Genomic DNA, 23,660 nt, shown 5'->3' with positions numbered 1-23,660 from the left:
TCCATTACTTATGTTTGACATTTTATTTTTATGTATCGAATTAAATGCAATAAAATAATTTATGGTTTAAGGACTCTCTGAAATTGTTGGTTTTCATATGGGCAGTGGGTATTATAATGTGAGAGAGAATCTGATGAAATAGAAGTCCCAGAGTTTAAGCCGGATTATAAGTAATGTGTAACTGCATACTGTCATCTAGTGTTGATATTAAAAAAAGACTGGATTATTTTCTTCAATGTTTTATTTTTTTTACACAAAGAAAATTACCGGGCATGCACATATTAAGTGTCAAGTTAATCCATACTTCTCCACTAAAGCAAAAATAACTGCATGATGATTCTACAAATACTTTAACTACTAATACATTTCTGTTCCCAGCTACTTTTGCTTGATGAAATAATAGTAGTTAAATTAGTTATAATAGTATTTATAATAGTTATATCTCAATTCTATCCATACACCTTTTGTTTGTTATTTAATCAATAAAACATGTATCCTCTTAGCTTGTTTGAATGTACTATTGTTTTTTTGTTTTTTTGCCTGTAGTTCTTCAAAGTAACACTGGATGGTGCACTATTCCACTGCAATTTTCCAATTCAGTCAAGAAAGTGTGTCATTTGAGAATTGTGCATAATTTGTTGACTGTAGCTAACTTCTACAGATACATATATTTAGTCGTTCAAATGATGAAAGAACAAAAACAAATGGGTGTCAGGTGTTCAACTCTTTAATGCATGGAATCCCAGATCATTTAACAACCTAGATTAGCACATAATAGAGTCCCATATCTTTAATGTGAATCGAGCCCAATCTGTCAATACAGGAGGACACATGCTTGACTCTAAATTACATTGATATTCCAGATGAATGTACCAGTAAAGGAACTGACAGAGTGGTCCTGAAATGCATAGGTGATAACAATCTTAACTCCTCACACCTGGCAAACTCAAGTCAGGCATGATACATGACATGATGCAAGACAGAAGATTTTGCAGCAAAGTGTCAAAGGAGTACAGCTTCTGGGTTGGATGACTTGGATGATACAGGAGATGAAACATCTGTAGGTTTTTGGAATCAAGTAGTGTGGAAAGTGACTGTCTTTGTTTGAATGGCCCTGCCAAACATCCTTTGGAGAAGTGACCTGCCGTTGGCTTCCAGTGGCTGAGGATTCGGTTTGGGGGGAGTCTGGAGGGGAGTAAAGGACAGCTGACCTCTATGGGAGTGGAAGGGGGGTTACAGGAGAGGGGAGAAGGGGGATTGGTAATGTCCTTTATTGGTGTTCAAGGCACAAGAACAACACGCATGGTGTTGGTGTAACCAGAACCTGGACGCCATCCGGTCACAACAATGACCACATCACCAGACTTGAAGAACATGCGGTGCTTGCCTGAGGAGCGGAAAGAAGAAGGCTGTTAATGGCGGACCAGTGTCGGTTCTTGATACTCTTCAATTAAAACGTCAAATAACATAGGGTTTTATTACTTACCCATCTCCATGGCAAAGTTGACGCGGAGGTCGACATCCTCGGCCCAGACATCATTGGCGGGCTTGGTGTACATCACGGGGAAGATGCCGCGGTACAAGTGGGACTGGCGGGCGGTCTGACCGCAACGGGTCACAGCAATGATGGGGGCGCGGGGCCTGTACCTGGACAGCAGCTGAGCAGATCTGTAGACGCAGAACCAGGGGGTTACACACACTGAGGCTAAGCGACAGTGCAAATACCAAACAATAACAATTATCGAGTTATTTAATTGTGGCACTGTTGATTGCAAATTGCTAGACCTAAAACATGAAGGGGAAAACACTGTACGGGTCCCACCTGCCAGACTTGGTGAGCACGATGATGGCGCTGGCGCAGCACTTGAAGGAAGCCTCGACGGCTCCGATGGCGACGGACTCGGTGGGGTCACGGGTCAGGTGAGAGGTGCGGCGGAGCTCTTCAAACATCTGCCTGTGGAACATGGCAGCCTCGGCCTCGCGGGCGATCTGAGCGCGTGCGGACAGACGGAGAAACAAGATGTCACATTCCGGTCGTTCACTTCCAACATTTTTGCGACTAACATTTCACCGTTGCATGCAAAGGTCAGTTCAAAAGGGGCAATAATGTTATGCATCATGCCACATAACAGACACTGGAGGAGGCGGGTCAGAAAATAGTGGAGGAACATATTCTGCAGGACCGATGGGGTTAGTCTCTGTGTGCGTACTGTACCTGAGAGGACACTGAGGCCTGTTGCTAAACAACAGCAGCTTCCTAGTAGCCGTGGTGAAAACCAGAAGACATCCAGAGGCTTAGAGTGTTGGGGTGCAGGTCCTCAGACACATGCTCCTAGGACAATCTAACCACATGGTTTGACAGCACAATGCAGAGGAGTGGGCCAGATGCAAGAGGGTTGATTATAGGTAGAGGAGAGGGTTGGGGTGGAGTTAGAGGCAGGTGCGCAAGTGAGGTTAATACTCATTGTAAAAGCAGTTAGTAGATTATGCCAACAGGCTACTTTATGTTCATTTTCTGTACATACTATATGTCTATATTGTCTATCATTGATATGTTGATATTATATAATTGATGGCATTAGTTGTAGCTTGACATGTTGTCTTTGTAATTTGAGTTTTACAACATGACAAAGACACCCAACAGGCTGGTCACTACCACACTGAATCCATGCTCCAAAAACCGGACTGAACGAGCCACTTGAGCCTGCGGGCCGAGACTCACCCTGTGCTGTGTGCGGACAGCCTCCAGTGGGTACTCTCCCTTGGCGGTCTCCCCGCTCAGCATGATGCAGTCAGCACCGTCCAGCACAGCGTTTGCCACGTCGCTGCCCTCGGCACGGGTGGGGCGGGGCTTCTTGATCATGCTTTCCAGCATCTGCCCAACCGCAATCAGTAACACAGGTTCATTAAAATAGGGGTTTCACAGGTCAGACTTCACTTTGATTGGGTTTCACAGAATCTATTATTTTCTATTTTAAGGTGCACTAATGATGTCACAGACCTGTGTAGCGCAGGTGATGGGCTTGCCCATCCTGTTGCTGCGGCCAATCATCATCTTCTGGGCCAGGAAGACCTTCTCTGTGGGGATCTCGATACCCAGGTCACCACGGGCAACCATGATGCCATCGCTAGCCTCCAGAATCTCATCAAACCTACCAAGAAGCAGTAGGATTACTTAATTGACATTATTAGCAACCATAATCGAAAAGCACTCACAGAACATGATGAAAAGCTAAAAGGCTACAGATAGCACTCACTTGCGCACTCCCTCAAGGTTCTCCACCTTGCTGATGATCTTGATGTCCTTGCCCTTCTCACCCAGCACCTTCCTGACAGCGTGCACATCGGCGGCCTTGCGGATGAAAGAGGCGAAGACCATGTCGACGCCCTGCTCCACGCCGAACTGCAGGTCCTGTATGTCCTTCTCAGACACAGCGGGCAGGTCCACGGCCGCACCGGGGAGGTTCACTCCCTTCTTGCTGCCGAGCATCCCTCCATTCTCAATCTCACACATCAGGAAGTCGCCGCCTGTGGAACCACACAGGGAGTAAAGAGCCGGGGGTTCAACCCACCTGAAAGGAGAAGGTTTGAAAGGATGTAGTCGCAGGTCGTGAAGGTGCGCTGCGACACTTACCAACTTCCAACACCTTGAGGGACATGAGACCATCGTCGATGTAGACGTGACCTCCAACTTGCACAACCTTGGTGATGTTCTTGTAGTCGAGCCACAAGTTGTTCTCATCGCAGTTGTCCTTGAATTCGTCATTCAGGGTGAGCTTGATTTTGCCGCCCTTCTTCAACTGTACCTCAGCAGTGCCGCTCTACACAAGAGAATCAACTTTGATCTGAGATCTAACACTACCAGACACGTATGTAAATGAGCAGGTTATAATATAAGAAGGCAAGTCTCTTTCTATAAGTATTTATGGTGTACTCACGCCCTTGATGAGTCCAGTTCTGATTTCAGGTCCCTTGGTGTCCAGAGCAATAGAAACTGGTCTGTACTCAACGGTTCCAGGTACAAAGCTCTCTGCGGCTTCACGGACGTTCTTGATGGTTTCAGCATGGTACTGTTCGGAAAACACACTGTTTTTTAGGGATCAAACAACTGTATTTTTTTTGTTACACGTAATTATGTTAAAAATCAGATAATGAAACCTTCAGTCCCTCCATCCAATCCATGAACAATAACTGTGTTGGTTACATAACAGACTGTAATGAAACTCTCTCTCGGTCTCTTAGCAACTGACCCACCTGTTGCCCTGTCGCTGCAAAGCCTTATGAGGTGCTAAATATGTGGTGTATATTAAGTATGACCTATGACTGCACGTATGCCATGTCTATGGTAACCCATCCCAGTGTCCATTTCTAACATGCTATAAATAAGCAGCCCTACTGGTCATGGCTTAGAGCCTTATCTGTTATGAAAAGCACAATGACACATACTTAAAAGCGCTTGGAACCAGACAGGCTATGTCTGAACTCTGTCTGTCCTTGGTATTCTAAGGAAATTTACAACACAAAAATGTTGTCTTGCTTCTCCTGACCCTATGCCAAGTTTGTTTGCATGTTGCTAAAGTCTGACCCTCCGAGACATATAGACTGCCACTGTTTTCTACATGTAAATGTAGTGCAGGAAACTATGGATTCACACCTCCTGACACATGAGGATTCAGCGTTAAAGCAGCAACAACATGGGTCTCTTCTAACTACATCCTCAGGGAAACTTTACAGTTAATTAAATGAGCCAAGACTAAAGAGGAGAGGTCAGCCATTTTTAGTCCAGACAGGACAGCTAATGCCAAGAAGCAGGTGTGACTGTAATAGAGCTCGTATCAGCTTACAAATAATGACATTCAAAGGGAATATGCATGAGTGTAGCAGCAGTAACCTTATGTTTAAAAACCTTGCCAAGAAATCTGTTAAGAGGCTTGGCAAGCCATGAAGCAGCTAGATATTCAAGAACACTCCCCGCAGATGATGCAATTGAGGTTTTATGGTTATTTGTGCAACTGTCTCAAACTGACCTCATGAGTTCCGTGAGAGAAGTTCATTCTCGCAATGTTCATCCCAGCCTTGATCATTTCCTTCAGCATGTTCACAGAGCTTGAGGCCGGTCCTACACAGACAACAGACATACAACTTTAAAGAAATGACTTCAAAACACAATGGGATTTGGGGTCTAGGCCCAGTGTTAAGAGGACAACATGTAAAAGGTAAATGGATGGGATAAAGGGAGGGGTAGGTGTTGGGTTGGCTAACCGATGGTGCAGATGATGCCGGTGTTGCGAGACTTGGTAGGGGTGGAGTCGATGTCCAGCAGACACATGTGCTCCAGGAAGGTGTCAGCCATGGCAGCATGCAACTGCTGGGTCTGGATGAAGGCAGAGCCCATATCCTTATTCTTTCCTTGGGACATGATTGGATCAGTGTCTGCTGGTCAACTCCTGCAGCAGATAGAAGGGGAAAAGGGAGATTTGAATCAGTTGATGTTCAGTTTAGTGCCAGAGGAACTCTTTCATGCTCTGTCAATATTTGGACCTATTTTGTTTAATTTATCTTTTCATTGCTGAATAAATGTAATGTGTAGTATAGGGATGAAACACAGAAAATGTGTAGATGAAATATCAATTAGGCGGTCTCAAAAGGCGAGCGAAAGTAAACCTAAACCTAACTATTTCTAATAATAGGGGTTTGAGTCTTGTAATGTTAGGAATCCCAGTATTGGATGCCCAGGTTTTTCCAGTCAGCATTAAGAGCTATACTAATAGCCCAGCACAAGCCAACTGCAACAAATGCGTGTTTGAATGCGTGACTGCACACACACACACACCCCCTGACACACCCACACATTCCCACAGAGCAGTTATGCAGAGGCATCCTCGAGGAGCCGCTCACTCTAGCCAGGTGTTTGTGGGGATAAAAACATTAAGTGGGAAACTTTCAAATGTATTTTTCACACCTGAATTGCCTTGAGGTGAAGTGTGAAGTAAAGTGTGTGAAGGACAGAAGTCATTGAACAATTATGCCTAAATTAGGCTTCAAAATGTTCATACAAAATGCCATACTGAGAACATTACTAATTGAAACATGTTTTAAAGATAAATGCCGCCTTATCAGACCAATGGACTTGCTGACAAGTCCATTGCATGACAAATGAGGGTTGTCTCCTTGGTCTTGATTTAGCCCATCCCACGGCACAGCCTATGTTATGTAAAAAGACAGCACATGGCATGTACCATGCCAGGTGCCAACTTTCAACATTCTTTAGACAGATATAAAGTCATGGCAGCACATTTTTGGCGCTGTCTTTTCTTAGCAAGCACCTGACATACATCCAGACTGCCTCACTATACCATCTCTACTTCTGGGAAAGAGTCATTCATTATTTTGTTTGCAGTATGCATGCTATAATATGTCCCTTTGGAACACATTTGATCAAATTGTATTAAGTTTTGCACAGCAGTTCAATTGCACTTGTAACTGGAAGGCTCCTCAACTTAAAAGGTTTTTGTCCTGCAGTAATATCAGAAATTAAACACATAGCTTGAAATAATGTAGTTGATATAATCAAGACAGCAAAGACCTTAAAGTTAGGTAGGGCTGCACATTCTATGTCTTACAATACCCCAGAGTAAAAAATAAATAAAAACCGATGAAAATCAATAGCACAAAATATTTTTGGCCATCCACAATTGTTAAACTCTGAAACAATACGCATATAATCCTAATTATGTATTTGTGACATATTGCACACAAAGCATTAGTGTCAATATTTGAATCCTTATTATTGCATTCACATTGAGTTTGAAATTAAGATAATGCAACCACCACTTGCAGATAATGTCTTGACAATTTAATGAATTACCTACACAGACCCATTCAAGAATCGTTTCAATCAATATCACATTGATCAATATGACTACAATATTGTGGGATACGCGCACTATATTTTGCAAGGATTGTAAGTTCCAATAGAAAAGTAGTTGTGGAGTAATTATGTTAAGATGCTGAGACTCACCTTCTGGGTGAACTTTGCAGGACCAATGCACTCTGCTGCTGTGCACCGGCGAAATTAATCTCCCAACTGACCGGTACTACTTTATTTTGCACACACTGTGTATCCCTCCAACGAGGTTAGAGTAAGTAGTGCCTCACAGTTTTTCAGATACAAAATGTTCAGTCTGTGAAATAAATAAATAAAACATTCATATTTGCGTAAAGTAATTAGAGTTAACATCATAAGTGAATTTATTTAAATAATAAATACGTGTATTACAGTCTGAAATATAATATCCATGGTGGAATGTTACAATGTAGTTGCAGGCGTTCTACGGCACGCTCCAAGACCAATACCATTGGCTCTTCGCGGTACTTAAACATGAGCCCTGATGATGAAAACAAATCTTTCCCATGGACAACAGGAGACTAGAATAACACAACAAGGAGTTTTATATGCTTAGTTCTTTTTCTTTGTAATGTTTTTCTATTATTTATTTATTTACAAAATGTGTTTATAAAAATGTTTTTCGTTATAAAAGCATGAGTAGGTTATTACTAGTATACTTTGTATAAAGATTGCCTATTGTCTACATTTTTGCTGCTGTAACTGGATCGTGCTGCACAGCCCAAGCCTTTTGGGTGGGGGATTAGGTAACTAGAAGAAAAGTGAATCGAACAGATGCACATTGCTGTCAGCCTCATACTGTACAGTATAGCCTCCAATGCTGTCATGTCAAATATATCATGGTACAGTATGATAATTACCGTACCGTACATGAAGGTTGTTTACATCATAGATACCCATTTTGAATCCTCATTTTACATTGGTTATGCATTTTTAAGGTGTTTTTGAACAGAATCTAAATAATGCTAATTCAATCCAGGAACTGTATTATTATAAAATATTGGTGTACCTACGAATTTCTATCGTTGTATTATGTATCATTTTGAGTGTATGTACAGGAGAGTATGCCAAAGGATCTAGTCTAACCTAAGCCAGAATCTGTCATTATTAATGGCCCCGATGAAGGTCTATACTTATATAGACAAAACCAGATCAATGGAAAGATTATACAGCATGCCATAACATGACTAGATTAGGTTAGAATCCATATAATTTCTGTCTTTTTTTACTTTCATCTTAAAATATAAAATATTAGATATAAGAATATTTAGGATTTTGCATAGGTGTGGCTTAATTGTTCCTAGATTTGTCAATGCATAGTAAATCAGGGGTCCTGCAAAATAGTCCTGCAGTGCAACGTGCAACATTTCAAGGCAACAATGCCACTCACGTTGAATTTTGCATTTTATTCATGAAGTTTATCAGTCATGTTTTCTGGCTATAATTGTGCATTCAAGGGGTTGCAGGGCAAAGTAGAGAGCATTTGGCCAATCGGAAGCAAAAGGGGATAGTTATGAGTATTGGCAGCCAATATGCAAAGTCAAGAGAACTTATCATTCAGCAAGTATCACGGTGAAATGAATTTGAGAGTCCAGATCTCTCTTTAGTGTGCAGTCTTTGTGTCACAGTCAGCTCAAGTTAACATGATTTGTTCCTATAATACATATATGGTTGTCTAGTTCAGCAGCAGGTATATTTTAAGAATTGAGTCCCTTGGCTACCACAGATGGGCTGTTACAGGATCCCACATGACATGATGTGTAACATGACAAGAACATTCTGTGCCAGTGGATAGATTTACATCTGCTCCCATTCCTCTCATGGTGACTACGATCCACACGAAGACTGACCGCTAGCTGGAGCGTTATTCCAAAGGCTGGGCCTCTCTCTTAGTCATATGATAATATGCATTGCTGCTGTATATTGAAATATATATGGGTTTGGTCATAGATGCCTTCCAGCCTGAAATGGTTTTACTTTTGCTAAGTATGAACCATAACTGTTTATTCCTATTTCCTCTGAGGTCTTCACAGCTCAAACTTTTCACACTATGATCTCCATAAACTTTCAAACTAAGCTAAAGAAGAACCATCCAAACTTAGTAGGATAAATAATGTCTAAAAAAATAACTAGTTTGATTCTGCCCATTATTATTTAGTTTGTTTGACCAGTGGGTTGTTGATTGTTTTTGTGAAGCCTAATTTTTGTTGAAAACCGTGTATGATTCTACATGTGCAACCTAATTTTTCCCTTGTTGCATAGCACAACAACGTTGTTGTGCTATCAGCTTTTTTTACCTACATTTCACTGAAGCACAGTATACTCGAGATGAAAGCTAAGTGTAGAAGCCTGAATATCATCTTCAGACAAAACAAATATTTCAGAGTTGAGCAAAGAGGTTAACGGTCTCAGCTTGTTAACTTTCTTCAGTCCAGTTTCCCAGACATGGATCTTGGAAAATGTTTTCAATCTTCATTGCATGTTTCGCTTACTTTAGGACTAGGTTTAATCAATTTCTGGAAAACTAGGCCTTGATGTTTGATGTCTACATCTGTATGAATCTAGAACTGCTTACCGTATCAGAATAACACATTATGGAGAAAAAGAAGCTGAACAAAGGAAACTGATTGTGTCTGACCAGGAGACTAGACACATTAACAAACTTTTACATTTTACATTTAGTGATGAGACTTTTTTTGCATTTTCCCGAAGAGAATGTAATTCAATGTATCCGACATATTAGTCTGTTCCTGTAAATATGAGAATGCAAAAACAAATATACTCAGGGATGGGGACTGAACTGGTTTTCAACGCGCACACATGGCCTCCTTCTTGTAACATTCAACACTGAGCATGTGTTTGACATATATATAAAATCCATATTTTGTCATAAAAGCAATTTTGATGCAATATAGCAGACATAGCTACTGACGGATATACCTCAGTGACGGCTAAGTTTAGCACTCAGTGAAGACGGCTCTTTTACAGTTTGCACTTACCAAAGCAGATGGCATTAGCAACACTCAACAACCTCCCCCTCACAATCTCTCTAAATATAGTTCAGTTAGGACTGTATTCAGTTCTCATTTGATCCTTGATGACATACAATCAAGTACGTAGTGACAATATACAGTACTAACAAGGGGCGCACTGTCATTGATTAGACTAGTAAGTGTAACCAATACTCCCTAACCCAGGACTAAATGGATTACACAAAAAGGAGGCACTTGCTGAAAAGAGTGTGGGCAGCCTGGCCAGATTTATGCCAGTATATTTAGTCATTTAGCAGACGCTCTTATCCAGAGCGACTTACAGTAAGTACAGGGACATTCCCCCCGAGGCAAGTAGGGTGAAGTGCCTTGCCCAAGGACACAACGTCATTTGGCACGGCCGGGAATCGAACTGGCAACCTTCAGATTACTCGTCCGATTCCCTAACCGCTCAGCCACCTGACTCCAGTAGAACATGTCTAATCTGACCTGACTGAATAGCAGCAGGTGACAGCCAACAAGGGTAACTGCTGATTAAGGTCACATTGCATCCGACAGGGAGATTTCAGGCTGGTATCCGATCTCAAACATCCATTTGATTTGTTTTCCAGAAACTCGCACAGACAACACAAGTCTCTGTAGATCAGTATAGTCTTTGTGAGAAACATTTATCCCTAATCTAGTACACAGTCTATAGTTGCTAATCCTAGGTGCTAAAAATAGTCCTTGATGGTTTGGTGCCTCCTTGTCACAAGCCCATCCTTTTCAGATTAGGGTGGTATGTACTAATCATGTTTAACAAGCTTGAGACTGAAGGTGGCATCTGTCTGTCCATGACCCTCGCTCCCCTTTCTGGTGACCCCTGTCTCTGCATGCTGCCTATGGAGGTTGGCAAACACAGAGCTGGCTTGCAGAGCTGTATCAGAGCTGCCAACTCTCAGGGTTTTGCCGTGTGACACATGCATTTCAACCATTTCTCACGCTCTCACGCCACACATTGTATACCTCACTCTGAAAAGGCAACGCCAAACAAGTAGCCAAGCTAACCTTGTAAACAGTAACAGACGAGGAGCAGGTTAACGGAGTGAAGCATCATTGACGCGTAAACAGCCGTGTAAGCTCGCCTAGGGAGGGTGGGGGGGGGGGGGGGTGCTACCAAATCTCACGCCAAGGTTTTTGGAAAAGTTGGCAGCCCTGCTGTATACATCCCTGTAAACGACCTCATACAATAGAGAAACATCCAAATAATTTTGGTTTATTGGTATCACCGACAAAATATGTCATTTGTTAAGCATGATCTGGTTTCAGGCATCAAATCCCATGCTTCTCATGCCTTTCTCTGGATCTGGGTCAGTTGACCAGCCTCAGTGCTACCTGGAGATGGTCATGTGACCCTGAAGCTCAGGACTGAGCATGTGTGGCTGTCGTGTGTGGTTCAGCAAAACTAGTTAGTGCAGGGTGAGAGCCAAGCACCACAAGCAGACGTACACACAGACAAACAGCGAGACACCCTCTGAGACACTTTGGAGATACAGGGTCGTATGGGATACCTACATATTAGTCCATCTTTTTTTACCGCATCATCTTAAACAGCTTTTCTTCTTTTTAGTTGTTTTTGGGGGGCTCCTCTGTTCTCATGTCTCAGCAAAAGACAGATTTTGGAGGTACAAATTATCGTCTTTAAAAGGTAAGGATGTTAAGTGGGTATTTGTTTGTTCGTGTGTGGAGAGAACAGATGTCCAAGTTCAGAGGAGACCACAAATAAAACTGCCATACAATGACGTGAATAAATACATTTCTTCTGACGTTGTTGCAGATGAAATCATCATGGGAGCAGCTAAAGTGGTTAAGGTCGTTTATCTTGATCACCATAGCCTGTTGTTTTATGATGTCAATCATAACTGGAATGGCTGGTATCGACCGTTGACACTTGTTGAAGAGGTGCAAATGAACTGAGCAAATGGTGAGTTCCACAATATTGAGTTTTCTTTTCATTTCACCCAAACCCAAATCTCCCCTTTGAATCTATCAATTTATTTTCAAAGGTCACCTCTATTACATCATTTATTTTTAATGAACTGACTGAATTAAAGTGATGTAAATACTGTTTATCTTAGAATGGACAACTAGGCCTCCCTGTAGAACGTCCTTGTATCTTACTAGGACGGTTTTACAGTTTAGAGTACTTCAGAAGCAGTGTTGGTGGGCCTGACCTAGTGACAAAGACATTACGTTATTTGGGTAGACAGACGGGAAGGTTGAGTGGGTATAAGCTGAGGGCACGGGAGATTTAGTGGACCAATCTTTTTCCATTTCACTACCAACAGGATATCGAGTGCCAGGACTGGACAGACAGCCAATCAGATGAAGACAGTGACCTAGAGGAGTTCCGATACGGAATCCAAGTAAAAAGATATTTTCCTTAGTGTTGGAACTTCACTCTAAATCCTAACATTAGTTTAATACACTGTATACTTACTTCCATAATGATGTATTGAATTTAAACAGTGCCATTGAGTGAGACAAACTTGCCCACCTATTGTGTGGGGTATTAGTGTTGCTTTGTGGGGGAGCTAGACAAGGCTAACATATGGCCTGTGCTCGACACACTAGCTGATCCTATTGCCTCTTAAGTCAGTTCAAAGCAAAGCTTCCCATGAGTGACACATCCTCACACACTTGCATACAGTCCTTGAGGGTTTAGGTTTGGTTGAGGGGCCGTTCTATGGGCGTATGTGAAGCCCTCTGTGACGTGCTTGCGTGTAAAAAGGGCTATACAAATACATTTTGATTTGATTGGATTTGAGTGCTGCACTCGTACCACAACGAACCCTCTGAAAGGTCTAATAATGGCATACGTACCTTCCCATCTCATGTGAAGCCATCTTTCACATTAACTGCTGAGAGAATAATTACACATGCACCTCCCTGTGGTAACATGCGGTGGACTGATCGGGGCCATCCGTTTGATCGTGTTTGTGTTTGTGTGTCTGCAGGAGCACTGTGATGCTGACCAGTATCATCACCCCCAGCTAGACACTGACATAGAGGCAGCCAGAGGTCTTTACTCTGACACAACAGTCTCCGTCAGGTACGTGACGACCTGTCACTCACTTGAACCAGTCTCAGACGAACGTCTCGCACGCCAGGATCTCGTGTTTTTCATTTTAAAATGGCGTTTCGTGGTTTTAATGTCAAGTTCTTGTTGCGGAACACTTTTTTTCTATTTCTCTTCCCCTCCAGAGAGTATGCGATGATTGACGATGTGGATGTGGACTTGCAAATCAATGTCGGCTTCTTGGATGTAAGTAAAGCAGGACTGTTCCACACCATGACGTGGTAGATGAGTCTAATACCCTAGGTGTCCTCTATTGATTCATGAATAATGTAAGCACACAGGAAATCCACATTTCTTCCACAGTGTCCTGTGTGTCTTGTTTTAGTGCTGACACTTTGTCTCCCCAGGGGGAAGTGGCCAGGGCCTGGAAGATCAACCCGACAGAACCGATTGTTGTCCGTCTACGCTTCTCTCTGTCCCACTACCTCGATGGTCCTAGTAAGCTAAATCTCTCTCTCTTTCTCTTTCTTTCTCTCTCTCTCTCTCTCTCTCTCTCTCTCTCTCTCTCTCTCTCTCTCTCTCTCTCTCTCTCTCTCTCTCTCTCTCTCTCTCTCTCTCTCGTCTCTCTCTCTCTCTCTCTCTCTCTCTCTCTCTCTGTCTCTCTCTCTCTCTCTCTCTCTCTGTCTCTCTCTCTCTCTCTCTCTCTCTCTCTCTATCTCTCTCTCTCTCTCTCTCTCTCTCTCTCTCTCTGTCTCTCTCTCTCTTTCACATTGTCCTGCTCGTTTTAATGTGACTCAAATAAATCCGAACTAATCCGTTGCACCACAGCACCTTCAGTGGAGGTTTTCCAACCCTCTAACAGAGATGGCTTCAGCCTTGGACTGCAACTGCAGAAGTGAGCATTCAGTACAACACTATCTGGCAGACATATTAGCTGCTGTCTGACTGATTGGAGATGATTACACTATCAAATCAAACAACAAACTACAATATGAAAGATGTCGTCAAGATTTGACTTGTTGTTCCTCTCCTGCAGGGTCCTCGGCATGTTCATATCTCAACAGTGGAAACATCTCACTAATGACATCATCACAACCCAGCAGAAGACCAGACATAATTGGTTCAAACCCGGAGGAACTATCAAGAGGTTCCGTGCCAGACTCAACATTTGGTCACCCATGTCCAGGTACACAAATACAGTATACCCTGCTCTACTGCCTGTCAGTACAAATACATGCCCCACATACCTACTCTACTACCTAGCAGTACATACGTACCCTACTCTACTACTTAGCAGTACACATACCCTTCTCGACTACTTTTTCTTGGTGGGTTATGTGGGTTATAATCGCTGTTTCATGACTGTGATCCAGGTCAAATACCCAGGAACAAACGCTGAAGGCGAAACTACTGGTGCCTGACCTGAAAGTAAACCGTCTGATGAATAGAACAATATCCTACACGATCAAGAATCCCAATGGAGAGCTCTTTACTTACACACCCAATGGAAAGGTGAAGCCCAGTCTACACTGCACTCTCACACTCAATATCAATCAAGATCAATTTAGTTTGGGAGTCAGGTGGCTCAGCGGTTAGGGAATCGGGCTAGTAATCTGAAGGTTGTCAGTTCGATTCCCGGCCGTGTCAAATGACGTTGTGTCCTTGGGCAAGGCACTTCACCTTACTTGCCTCGGGGGAAATGTCCCTGTACTTACTGTAAGTCGCTCTGGATAAGAGCGTCTGCTAAATGACTAAATGTTCCATCGTCTTATTTAATCACTGATTATTCAGTCAACACATTCTCTAGTGGTTGTTTGAAACCCTCACATCACATAGTATGTTTTGTTGCACTCTACAGAGAGTGGTGGTGTCCGCGGTCAAGTCTCCAGCCCATATCAGCACTAAACAGCTGTTCGAGCTGCTCTTTTCATCTCAAGCTATTCAGCACTGCAAGAACCCCCCAACACTGCAACATGGCTTCTTAGTTCAGGTAAAGTCTCACTGTAGTATGTTTTACTACAAACCTAGACAAGGCACTTTACTACAAAACCAGGCAACGAACGGCAAACTTAAATCAAATCAAAAAATGGTAGGTTATATCTGTGTTTTACCATACTAAACCAGTTTGATTCAAACGGCTAAATAGCAGTACTTAAGAAGTTGTTATGGTGTTTTCATATGTGGTAGAGGTCTCGTTATATTTCACTCTGTCTATCTCTTCTGTTCATAGATAATAAAATATGCGGAGCAGAGGATCCCCACACTGAATGAGTACTGTGTGGTCTGTGATGAGCGACATGTCTTTCAGAATGGCTCCATGTTAAAGGTACACTGATCCAGGAACACAACGTGTGTGAGCGACAGTGAAAGTAGGGTCAGTGCAAGGGTCAGATGGCTGAGCGGTTATGGAATCGGGCTATTAATCGGAAGGTTGCCGGTCCGTTCCAAATGATGTTGTGTCCTTGGGCAAAGCACTTCACCCTACTTGCCTAGGGGGAGAATGTCCCTGTACTTACTGTGAGTCGCTCTGGATAAGAGCGTCTGCTAAAATGACTAAATGTAAGTAAAAATTTAACTTCTTGGCAAATGACATCAAATCTGAAGCTGGTTCTTCTGTCTCTGTGTTTCCAGCCAGCCGTTTGCACCAGGGAGCTGTGTGTGTTTTCCTTCTACACTCTAGGAGTGATGTCTGGGGCTGCCGAGGAGGTAGCCCCAGGAGTGGAGGTGGTGGACCTGCTGGTGGCCATGTGCAGGGCAGCGCTTGAGTCCTCACGCAAGAGCATCATTTTTGAGCCGTACCCTTCTGTGGTTGATCCTTGCAACCCTAAGACTCTGGCTTTCAGTCCCAAGGTACTGAGGAAATGTGTGCATTTGAGTTTGAACCGAACTGTTTTCAAATCCCTCAAAACGTCATTTAAAAAAACGGAATATTACATCATTTCTGTTGCAGAGGAAGAGTTATGAAAGGTTGCAAAAAACCTTGGACAGCGTCATGTCCATCAGGAAGATGACGCAGGTGACTAAAGTAAACATTTGATCCTACACACCTACCCATATTGTCTATCAATATATAATCAATTATGATTAACATCGGGTTGTTTCTAATGTGATGGATTGGATTTAGTTTTGTAAATGAATCAATTTCCAGGGTCCCTATTCTGAAATCAAGAAGCAGATGGACAAAACGGATCCCCTTGCACACCCCTTACTGCAGTGGTAAGACAGCAACTCCATCCACATCTCTTAGCCTTTCACACTAAGACCGCACACACTCTGACCTGTCTGTTTGTATGTTTAATACCAGGATTATATCAAGCAACAGATCCCATATTGTCAAGCTGCCACTAAACAGGGTACGAGAATATAGCTGTTTCTGTGACTAGTCCATAGTTTGTGATTGAGGGCTAACTGATAGCGGCTAGTTCCAGTTACCAGGGTCCTCTAAAAGGGCTATTTGACTTGACCTCGATCCATGTCACTCTTGTCAACCTCGTCTCTCCATGTGTTTCTCATTCTTGTGCAACAGTAACAGTAACTAGTGTCCCTCTCTGTTGTACAACAGCAGCTGAAGTTCATGCACACACCGCATCAGTTCCTGCTCATCAGTAGCCCACCTGCCAAAGAGGCTCATTTCCGAGCAGCCAGGAAGCTCCATGGCAGCACTTTTGCCTTTCAGTGAGTGAAATTACATTTTACACACACACACACACACACACATTACATTTACATTCAGCAGACGCTCTTATTACATTTACATTTACATTACATTTAGTCATTTAGCAGACGCTCTTATCCAGAGCGACTTACAGTAAGTACAGGGACATTCCCCCTGAGGCAAGTAGGGTGAAGTGCCTTGCCCAAAACACAACATTATTGGCACAGTCAGGAATCGAACCGGTAACCTTCAGATTACTAGCCCGACTCCCTAACCGCTCAGCCACCTGACTTCCCCAAACACATCTCGATGTTCGTTATCATTGTCTTGATTTTATCTCCTCAGTGGTTCACACATAGAGAACTGGCACTCCATCCTCAGAAATGGATTGGTTAATGCCTCCTACACAAAGCTGCAGGTTTGTTGCAATTAATATAACAGCATTGGGCAAATTAAATGAAGTTATTGTTGGGAATAACTTGGGAATAGTTTATCAAAATAACCATTGGTAAACTTGACTCTGCTCTGCACTATTAAAGCTACATGGAGCTGCGTATGGGAAGGGCATCTACTTGAGTCCTATCTCAAGCATATCTTTTGGATATTCAGGTAATGATACCAAAACATGTTGTTTATACTTAGCAGTCCCAGTTCAGGTTTAAACCAATATTATGTTAGTTACGTTCACCCATCCTTATCCCTTGTGTCTAACTGATCTATCCCTGTAACATGACGTTTTTGTTGTATAATCAGGGATGGGTAAAGGTCAACACCAGATTCCCTCCAAAGAAGAGCTTATCAAACACTGTAACCGTCTGAACACTGTAGAACAGGTACAGTGTTTCACTTTCAAATACTTGAAACAAATACAGTTTGAGACAGAATTGTGGCTTATCTCATGGTACTTTTGAATCGTCATTATTTTCCCGTTTTGTTCTTTCAGGAATGTTCAGGACAGGCCAGATTTCTCCAGAGCAGAAATTTAAACTGCATAGCACTTTGTGAAGGTAAACAATCTGTTTTATGTTAGACGTTAACATCACATGATGACAGAGTAAGTAGCTATTGACTATCAATTTGGGGATTTGTGTTCCCCTCAGTCATAACATCAAAGGACCTTCTTAGACATGGAAACATCTGGGTATGCCCCACGCCAGACCACGTATGCACGCGCTTCTTTTTTGTGTAAGTACAGCACAGCAGAGAACACGAGCTAAACCCTATGTAGTGACGTACACTGTAGTGCTTAAGTCAACATTGGACATTGGTCTCAACCCAACCCCCGACTCTGACCCCTCCGAACAACATATTTACATTTAGTCATTTAGCAGACGCTCTTATCCAGAGCGACTTACAGTAAATACAGGGACATTCCCCCGAGGCAAGTAGGGTGAAGTGCCTTGCCCAAGGACACAACATCATTTTGCACGGCCGGGAATCGAACCAGCAACCTTCTGAGTAATAGCCCGATTCCCTAACCGCTCAGCCATCTGACCTCCTTTTTATGACCCCCCCCCACCCTATATTTCTGTGATAGGTACGAGAACGGGCAAGTGGGAGATGCTAACATCAACACCCAAGATGTCCAGATCCAAAAGGAGATTTTCCAAGTGACCGGGACAAAAATCTGCTGAAGGGAACGATGGACACTTACACAACCATCAGGGACCACTGTGGTGTGGAAGATCATATCTACACTTTAAGATATGGCTGGATTTACCATTTTGATCATCTGTGGCTAGATTTCTCATAGCAATTCATCCTGATCAAAATGTCCCTATTCATTCTGCTCACTCATTGGATTCGATTTTTTACAAAGGAGAACAAATTACAAAAAAGTTACATGTGCTCAATTTTGTAGCATTTAAAATTTTTCCCTGAGTGATATCATTTGTAAAAAGATACTTTTGGAAAGTTGAATCCAAGCAGGACACAAACAGTTGATCACATATGTAGATCTGCGTTATGTGATATTCTGAGAAACTGTCTGGCTTTTTATTGGATTCCTGGATTTTTGATACAGTGGAGATTTTCTAACCTGAGATTGTCGTGGTCTCTCAATGGTGTGTCATTGATGACATCCGTTTTGCATTTCAAGGAGAGAAGTTTATCCTGAAATATGGGCTGAGTTAAATTGGAGAAGTTTATCTCTGAGATCATCTCCTCTCCTATATATTTTTGTGTACATGGAATTGCCATAGAGCAATTAATTTGACTTGCCTTTAACCTGTTTCACAGTCTCCACGTGATTTGTTTTAAGAGTAATCACTCTTGGCACAACTGAATATGTCTGGTGTATCTAAGATGTTTTGATATGACAATTTCTTATCGTTTTTTTAATTAAAGTTTGTCAGAACCCATTGTTTTCGTTCAATGAGTCTAAATACACATACACAAGTTTAACTATCCACTATCTCTAGAACACTTCAGCTAAATCCTTCCTGTGTTCTGCCACATGGGGGCGATATTTACCACAGACATTCTCCTCCAACTCGTGCACATGTTGTACGTGACTCAAACAGTTCTCCTTTTACATGGTACAGTGAAGTGTGGTCAGTTTCCACGAGGGGGGGCCATAGACTTGAAGGTCTTCATATTTATATCATTTTATATTATTTCCTAATTATGGGCATTTGTCTTCATGAATTGAATCTAAATTGTGGGTGTGTGTGTTTGGATTTAAACATACAGGTAAAAATGTAATGTGTAAAATAGATGTTTATAAAAATTGTTGATCAGGAGTAGAGACATCGATGAGGCAGCTGTGAGCCTCAGATGGAATCAGTGCACTGTTCTAATGCTGCATTTCTGCTTCGCAGAACATGCAATGCCAGCCAGTCACTAACTTTCACAGCTAGGACAAATATGTAGTCCCCTAGGGAGAGTATTTAAAACAAGCCCAACATTTTGGGTCATGCATACACAAATGCGTGTGCATAAATCACACAAGTACACAGACATCCACACACACCACACACACACAAAGGAATTGTTCTCACAGTGTGCTAATAGACATTTTAATAAAAGTGCAATGTTTGTGTTTGTGCCTTTAAGAGAATTTTCCATCACTCATTGTACTTGGCTCTCTTTGAACCTCATGTGTTTGGTTGGCGGCAGCTGTTTTCCATATTCATCAGGGTGAGGGACCTCTTTCCTTCACTGTCAGTGAACAGATTCAAGAGAAGATCCTAACCTAAACTGGAAAAGACAAAAAGTGGATTCTACAAACTGATTGGAAAGCAGATGCATATGCACTTTGGGAAGATATTTTCAAGGATTCAGCGAGGACTCTATCCTTTATACAGAGGACAGGAACTCCTCTAAAGAACCCAGGATTCGGTATGTTTAAGGTTCGAGTTTCAAGAGGATAGTGGGATCTACCTTGCATCCCAAAGATTAAACCACAATTACAGGAGAACAGTTGAGCTGGTTGATGTATAAAAAAACAACAACATGTCTCTACCTATTAGAGGAGACATCAGCACCATCTCATGCACCTCTACATGCAATATTCCAGATGTAGAAGCCCTTCAGTCTGACCTGTCCACACCAGCACTCCCATTCTGCTCCTCGGCCGCTCAGCAGCACCAGAGAGGATTCAGGAGAATCAGCGTAACCGAGGAACCCAGGCCTTGCCCGTTCCACGGACGAGCTCAAGGAGTGCTCGAGATGCGGGTGAAAGAAGGAAGCAAGATCCGGAACCTCTTGGGATTTGCCACAGCTCGCATGCGGGGAGATGGAGGGGATGTCGGTCGCGCCGGACTTAGACAGGTGGTTTTCACAGGGTCAGGTATGGGAGTTACAAAGACAATCACCTGTGCTGAGATCCTGAAACGTAAACTCGGGGGATTACACCAGCTGTCTAGGGTCTACTTTAAAACAGTACAGGAAGTCTGGGAAGACGTGGATCGTTGTGTGCCAAGGATGACAATGCAGAAGACTGTCCCTGCCATCAGCATACTGCTTTCTAAAGATCCAATGGATCCCCAGGAGAATGGGTATCAGGCACCTCGACTACCCAAAGAACTTTTAGATGACAGGGAAAGAGAGGGCTCTCCTTTTGCTATAACGATGACACCTTGCAGACCCTGTTTACAGCATGTGGCAAAAAGAATCTGTCTGGAAGACCACTTACCTCAAACTTCTTCAGTGTGATAAATTTATGAGGAATTGCAAAAATTCTATGTTTTCGTTAGTGTTAACTGTCATATATATGAAGTATGTAATATGCTGATTTTACATTTAGCAGAAGACTTACAGTAAGTACAGGGACATTCCCCCGAGGCAAGTAGGGTGAAGTGCCTTGCCCAAGGACACAATGTCAGTTGGCATGACCGGGAATTGAACTGGCAACCTTCGGATTACCAGCCCAATTCCCTCACCGCTCAGCCACCTGACTCCTTTTGATTTTGATTTTTTGAATATGACTATAGGGCAGTAATATACATATTGTGTGACAAGATAATAATCAAATGTATTTTGACATAACCCTAATCCTGTGTTCTGTTATGTTCTAATCTCAGTCACCTAAATAAATGTGTATATGGAATTTATTTTTGTATTCTGTGTTGCCTACTCGGCTTTGTAAGTTCTGTGATTTATTCACATAACTTGATCCTACTTTATAATTATTAATAGACACAGTCTAACAATAAACCTTCATACTCCACCAAGTTACACAATTTAAGTTAAATGTACAGATTTTATAACCACATCTTTGCGCATGCGCAAAGTGTACGCAAGCGACAATCCAACATCCTGTGCTAGCAAGATAGCCGGCCGCTAGTACCTGCTTGTCCCGCATCATGTTCAGAGCCGCCGTCCGATTCTCAGTCTCCGGTGCCCGGAGTTTAACACGTGCACGGCCTGCGTATCAAGGTTAGTGTTGATTATATGAGTTATACTTTTTTTTATTAAAAGGTTCGTGGAGTAGGTTCAAGTTTGAGCGGAAATCAGTGAGGACTTGAGGAAATCCTAACTTGACAAGCTGGATGGCTAACCTAGCTAACTAGCTCTAGGTAGAACAAGCCAGCTTACTAGCTCATTGATGTATTGCGAATTGAATAGCTATAGTGAGGATAACAACTAGTTATTGTGTGATATTTCATATCAGACTTGTTGTGTGCTTAAAATACGTACGTTGTGTAGCTAAGCTGGTCCTAGCTAGTATTACAGAAATAATTGACAAACGGTGTCCTTGCAATGACCCGCTAGTGCTAATATGCTAGCCTTTTTGCCATATAGCTAGCTACCGTAACGTTTCAAGTAGCTAGCAAGCTAAAGAGCGGTACTAATATTCTTGTTTACATGGTGATCATCTCACACATCTGTAATTCTGTTTATTGCAGGTAGCTAAGAACAATATAATGGTGGTTAGTACAATAAACAGTATTGTAATGCTAAGTTGTTTATCAGCAGTTGAAAATGAAATGTACTTTTTATACAGCTAGCTCGAACTACAGTTGTAGTAGCAGTGGATCCTGTAGTATAAACAGAGCAATGCAGTTTACTATAAAATATTACTTATATTTGAGTAGTATCGATGAACCCGGCTCGGTGGGTTATGGAAGGACACACTGGCAAAGAGCCAACTATACTCAACAACCTTTCCCAGTTTACTATCCAGCCATACCCTTGCCTGTGTGTGCAGACAAATATTCTTCTCTCTGGCCGTATATATCAAATGTGTCATCTGTTTTCTTTCTCACCCTGTAGCTCCGTTGGCCTCAAGGTGTTACTCTCATGGGAAAGTGGAGACAGATGAAGAGTTTGATGCCCGTTGGGTCACGTATTTCAATAAGACAGACATTGATGCATGGGAACTGAGGAAAGGTAAACAGAAACATTTTCAAAGATGTCACCAAAAATAATAGATTTTCCCCTAGATTGGTCTGCATGTTCTATTTCAGGTACGGTGTTAAATATAGTGTGGTTTAAAAGTTCATTAAAAATACCATTACACAGTGTCAAAATGTTTTGCTTGGGGACACATACGTAAATTTATTTCAAGTAATGAAGACTTCTAAGTAAAATCTGTTTCTGATTGTCTCTTCTTTAACTAACAATGTTTTACAGGGATGAACACACTGATTGGATACGATCTGGTACCCGAACCAAAAATTATTGACGCAGCTCTGCGGGCCTGTCGAAGGTTAGATGATTTGGCTAGTGCAATTCGGATTTTGGAGGCTGTGAAAGTAAGTTTTTTAATAATATTTACTTGTGACAGCATTTTTCATTACTATTATTCCTATTTTAAGTTAATACAGTATTCTAGGCATGAATGACAAAAGGCAACAGTAGCAAAGCATTAACATTTATACAATTCTTCATAACCTTGGTCAAAGCATTCTCCTTACTCTTAAATTATTCTCACAGGACAAATCTGGCCCTCACAAAGAAATCTATCCATACCTGATTCAAGAGCTGCGGCCAACTTTGGATGAGCTTGGGATTTCCACACCTGAAGAGCTTGGCATTGACAAAGTATAGAAGGGTAGGTATGAATGCTCACTGCCTCTTTAATTTCCAAAGACAATTACCAAGCAGTCTAACATTTTTTTTCTCTGAATGTTTCTTCCAGTTTTCTGACAGCGGTTGATGTCATTGGGACATGGGAGCTCTGTACTTGTTATTGCTTCGTTTAATCCTGTGTGTGGTATTTAATTTTGACTTTATTAAGTTCTTATGCTTGTAAACTATTGATGGACCTAATAAAGGAAATTATCTGTGTTGAAAACGTGTCAAAAAATGTCTGGTTTCCAACCATTGGTGGAGTCACATTGAATGTTTTTTACATTTACATTTATTCATTTAGCAGACGCTTTTATCCAAAGCGACTTCCAAGAGAGAGCTTTACAAAGTGCATAGGTCACTGATCATAACAACGAGATAGCCACAAAACGTTGCGAGTAGCCAAAACATGAAGCACACATTGTGAACAACCAAAGTAAGTGCCAAAGGGAAGAACCATAAGAGCATGTAGTTAAACAAGTTACAATTACACAACATGAACTGCAAGTGTACCTGTGAAAAAAAAAAAAAAAAAGC

At 42.1% G+C, this 23,660-nt stretch overlaps 3 protein-coding genes across 3 annotated transcripts; 2 read left to right on the top strand and 1 right to left on the bottom strand.

Moving 5' to 3' along the window:
* Window positions 1-711: 711 nt before the first annotated feature.
* LOC136941448 (pyruvate kinase PKM-like) lies at window positions 712-7,038 on the bottom strand. Its single transcript, XM_067233913.1, has 11 exons — window positions 7,022-7,038; window positions 5,263-5,447; window positions 5,028-5,119; window positions 3,939-4,070; window positions 3,635-3,821; window positions 3,258-3,528; window positions 3,002-3,152; window positions 2,723-2,875; window positions 1,823-1,989; window positions 1,487-1,668; window positions 712-1,387 (listed from the first exon to the last, which is right to left on the bottom strand). The coding sequence occupies exons 2-11, from the start codon at window positions 5,417-5,419 to the stop codon at window positions 1,281-1,283; spliced, it is 1,599 nt and encodes a 532-aa protein (XP_067090014.1). The 5' UTR covers window positions 5,420-5,447; window positions 7,022-7,038; the 3' UTR covers window positions 712-1,280.
* Window positions 7,039-11,802: 4,764 nt separating this feature from the next.
* LOC136942166 (protein mono-ADP-ribosyltransferase PARP6-like) lies at window positions 11,803-18,244 on the top strand. The gene is made up of 21 exons (XM_067234979.1): window positions 11,803-11,860; window positions 12,225-12,302; window positions 12,894-12,988; window positions 13,141-13,201; window positions 13,363-13,453; window positions 13,784-13,850; window positions 13,992-14,141; window positions 14,329-14,467; window positions 14,814-14,945; window positions 15,186-15,281; window positions 15,587-15,805; window positions 15,906-15,971; window positions 16,104-16,171; window positions 16,260-16,308; window positions 16,518-16,630; window positions 16,956-17,028; window positions 17,150-17,219; window positions 17,364-17,443; window positions 17,554-17,617; window positions 17,711-17,795; window positions 18,148-18,244. The coding sequence occupies exons 1-21, from the start codon at window positions 11,858-11,860 to the stop codon at window positions 18,242-18,244; spliced, it is 1,896 nt and encodes a 631-aa protein (XP_067091080.1). The 5' UTR covers window positions 11,803-11,857.
* A 3,128-nt stretch (window positions 18,245-21,372) lies between these two features.
* cox5aa (cytochrome c oxidase subunit 5Aa) lies at window positions 21,373-23,349 on the top strand. Its single transcript, XM_067234938.1, has 5 exons — window positions 21,373-21,488; window positions 22,326-22,442; window positions 22,686-22,807; window positions 22,989-23,106; window positions 23,194-23,349. The coding sequence occupies exons 1-4, from the start codon at window positions 21,416-21,418 to the stop codon at window positions 23,100-23,102; spliced, it is 426 nt and encodes a 141-aa protein (XP_067091039.1). The 5' UTR covers window positions 21,373-21,415; the 3' UTR covers window positions 23,103-23,106; window positions 23,194-23,349.
* Window positions 23,350-23,660: the final 311 nt, after the last annotated feature.

The sequence above is a fragment of the Osmerus mordax genome, chromosome 4 (genome assembly GCF_038355195.1).
Source record: "Osmerus mordax isolate fOsmMor3 chromosome 4, fOsmMor3.pri, whole genome shotgun sequence".
NCBI lineage: Eukaryota > Metazoa > Chordata > Actinopteri > Osmeriformes > Osmeridae > Osmerus > Osmerus mordax.
This window is presented reverse-complemented; position numbering and strand designations above follow the sequence as displayed.

What these genes read in the sequence shown, in the direction of transcription:
- LOC136941448 (XM_067233913.1), bottom strand. Translation starts at nt 5,419, where the DNA reads ATGTCCCAAGGAAAGAATAAGGATATGGGCTCTGCCTTCATCCAGACC. An exon ending in CGGCATCATCTGCACCATCG is followed by an intron (nt 5,120 to 5,262) that starts GTTAGCCAACCC and finishes TTGTCTGTGTAG; the next exon opens with GACCGGCCTCAAGCTCTGTG. An exon ending in GAACTGGACTCATCAAGGGC is followed by an intron (nt 3,822 to 3,938) that starts GTGAGTACACCA and finishes TCTCTTGTGTAG; the next exon opens with AGCGGCACTGCTGAGGTACA.
- LOC136942166 (XM_067234979.1), top strand. An exon ending in GGCAGCACTTTTGCCTTTCA is followed by an intron (nt 16,631 to 16,955) that starts GTGAGTGAAATT and finishes TTATCTCCTCAG; the next exon opens with TGGTTCACACATAGAGAACT. An exon ending in TGCACGCGCTTCTTTTTTGT is followed by an intron (nt 17,796 to 18,147) that starts GTAAGTACAGCA and finishes TTTCTGTGATAG; the next exon opens with GTACGAGAACGGGCAAGTGG.
- cox5aa (XM_067234938.1), top strand. Translation starts at nt 21,416, where the DNA reads ATGTTCAGAGCCGCCGTCCGATTCTCAGTCTCCGGTGCCCGGAGTTTA. An exon ending in TGCACGGCCTGCGTATCAAG is followed by an intron (nt 21,489 to 22,325) that starts GTTAGTGTTGAT and finishes CTCACCCTGTAG; the next exon opens with CTCCGTTGGCCTCAAGGTGT. An exon ending in GGATTTTGGAGGCTGTGAAA is followed by an intron (nt 22,808 to 22,988) that starts GTAAGTTTTTTA and finishes TTATTCTCACAG; the next exon opens with GACAAATCTGGCCCTCACAA.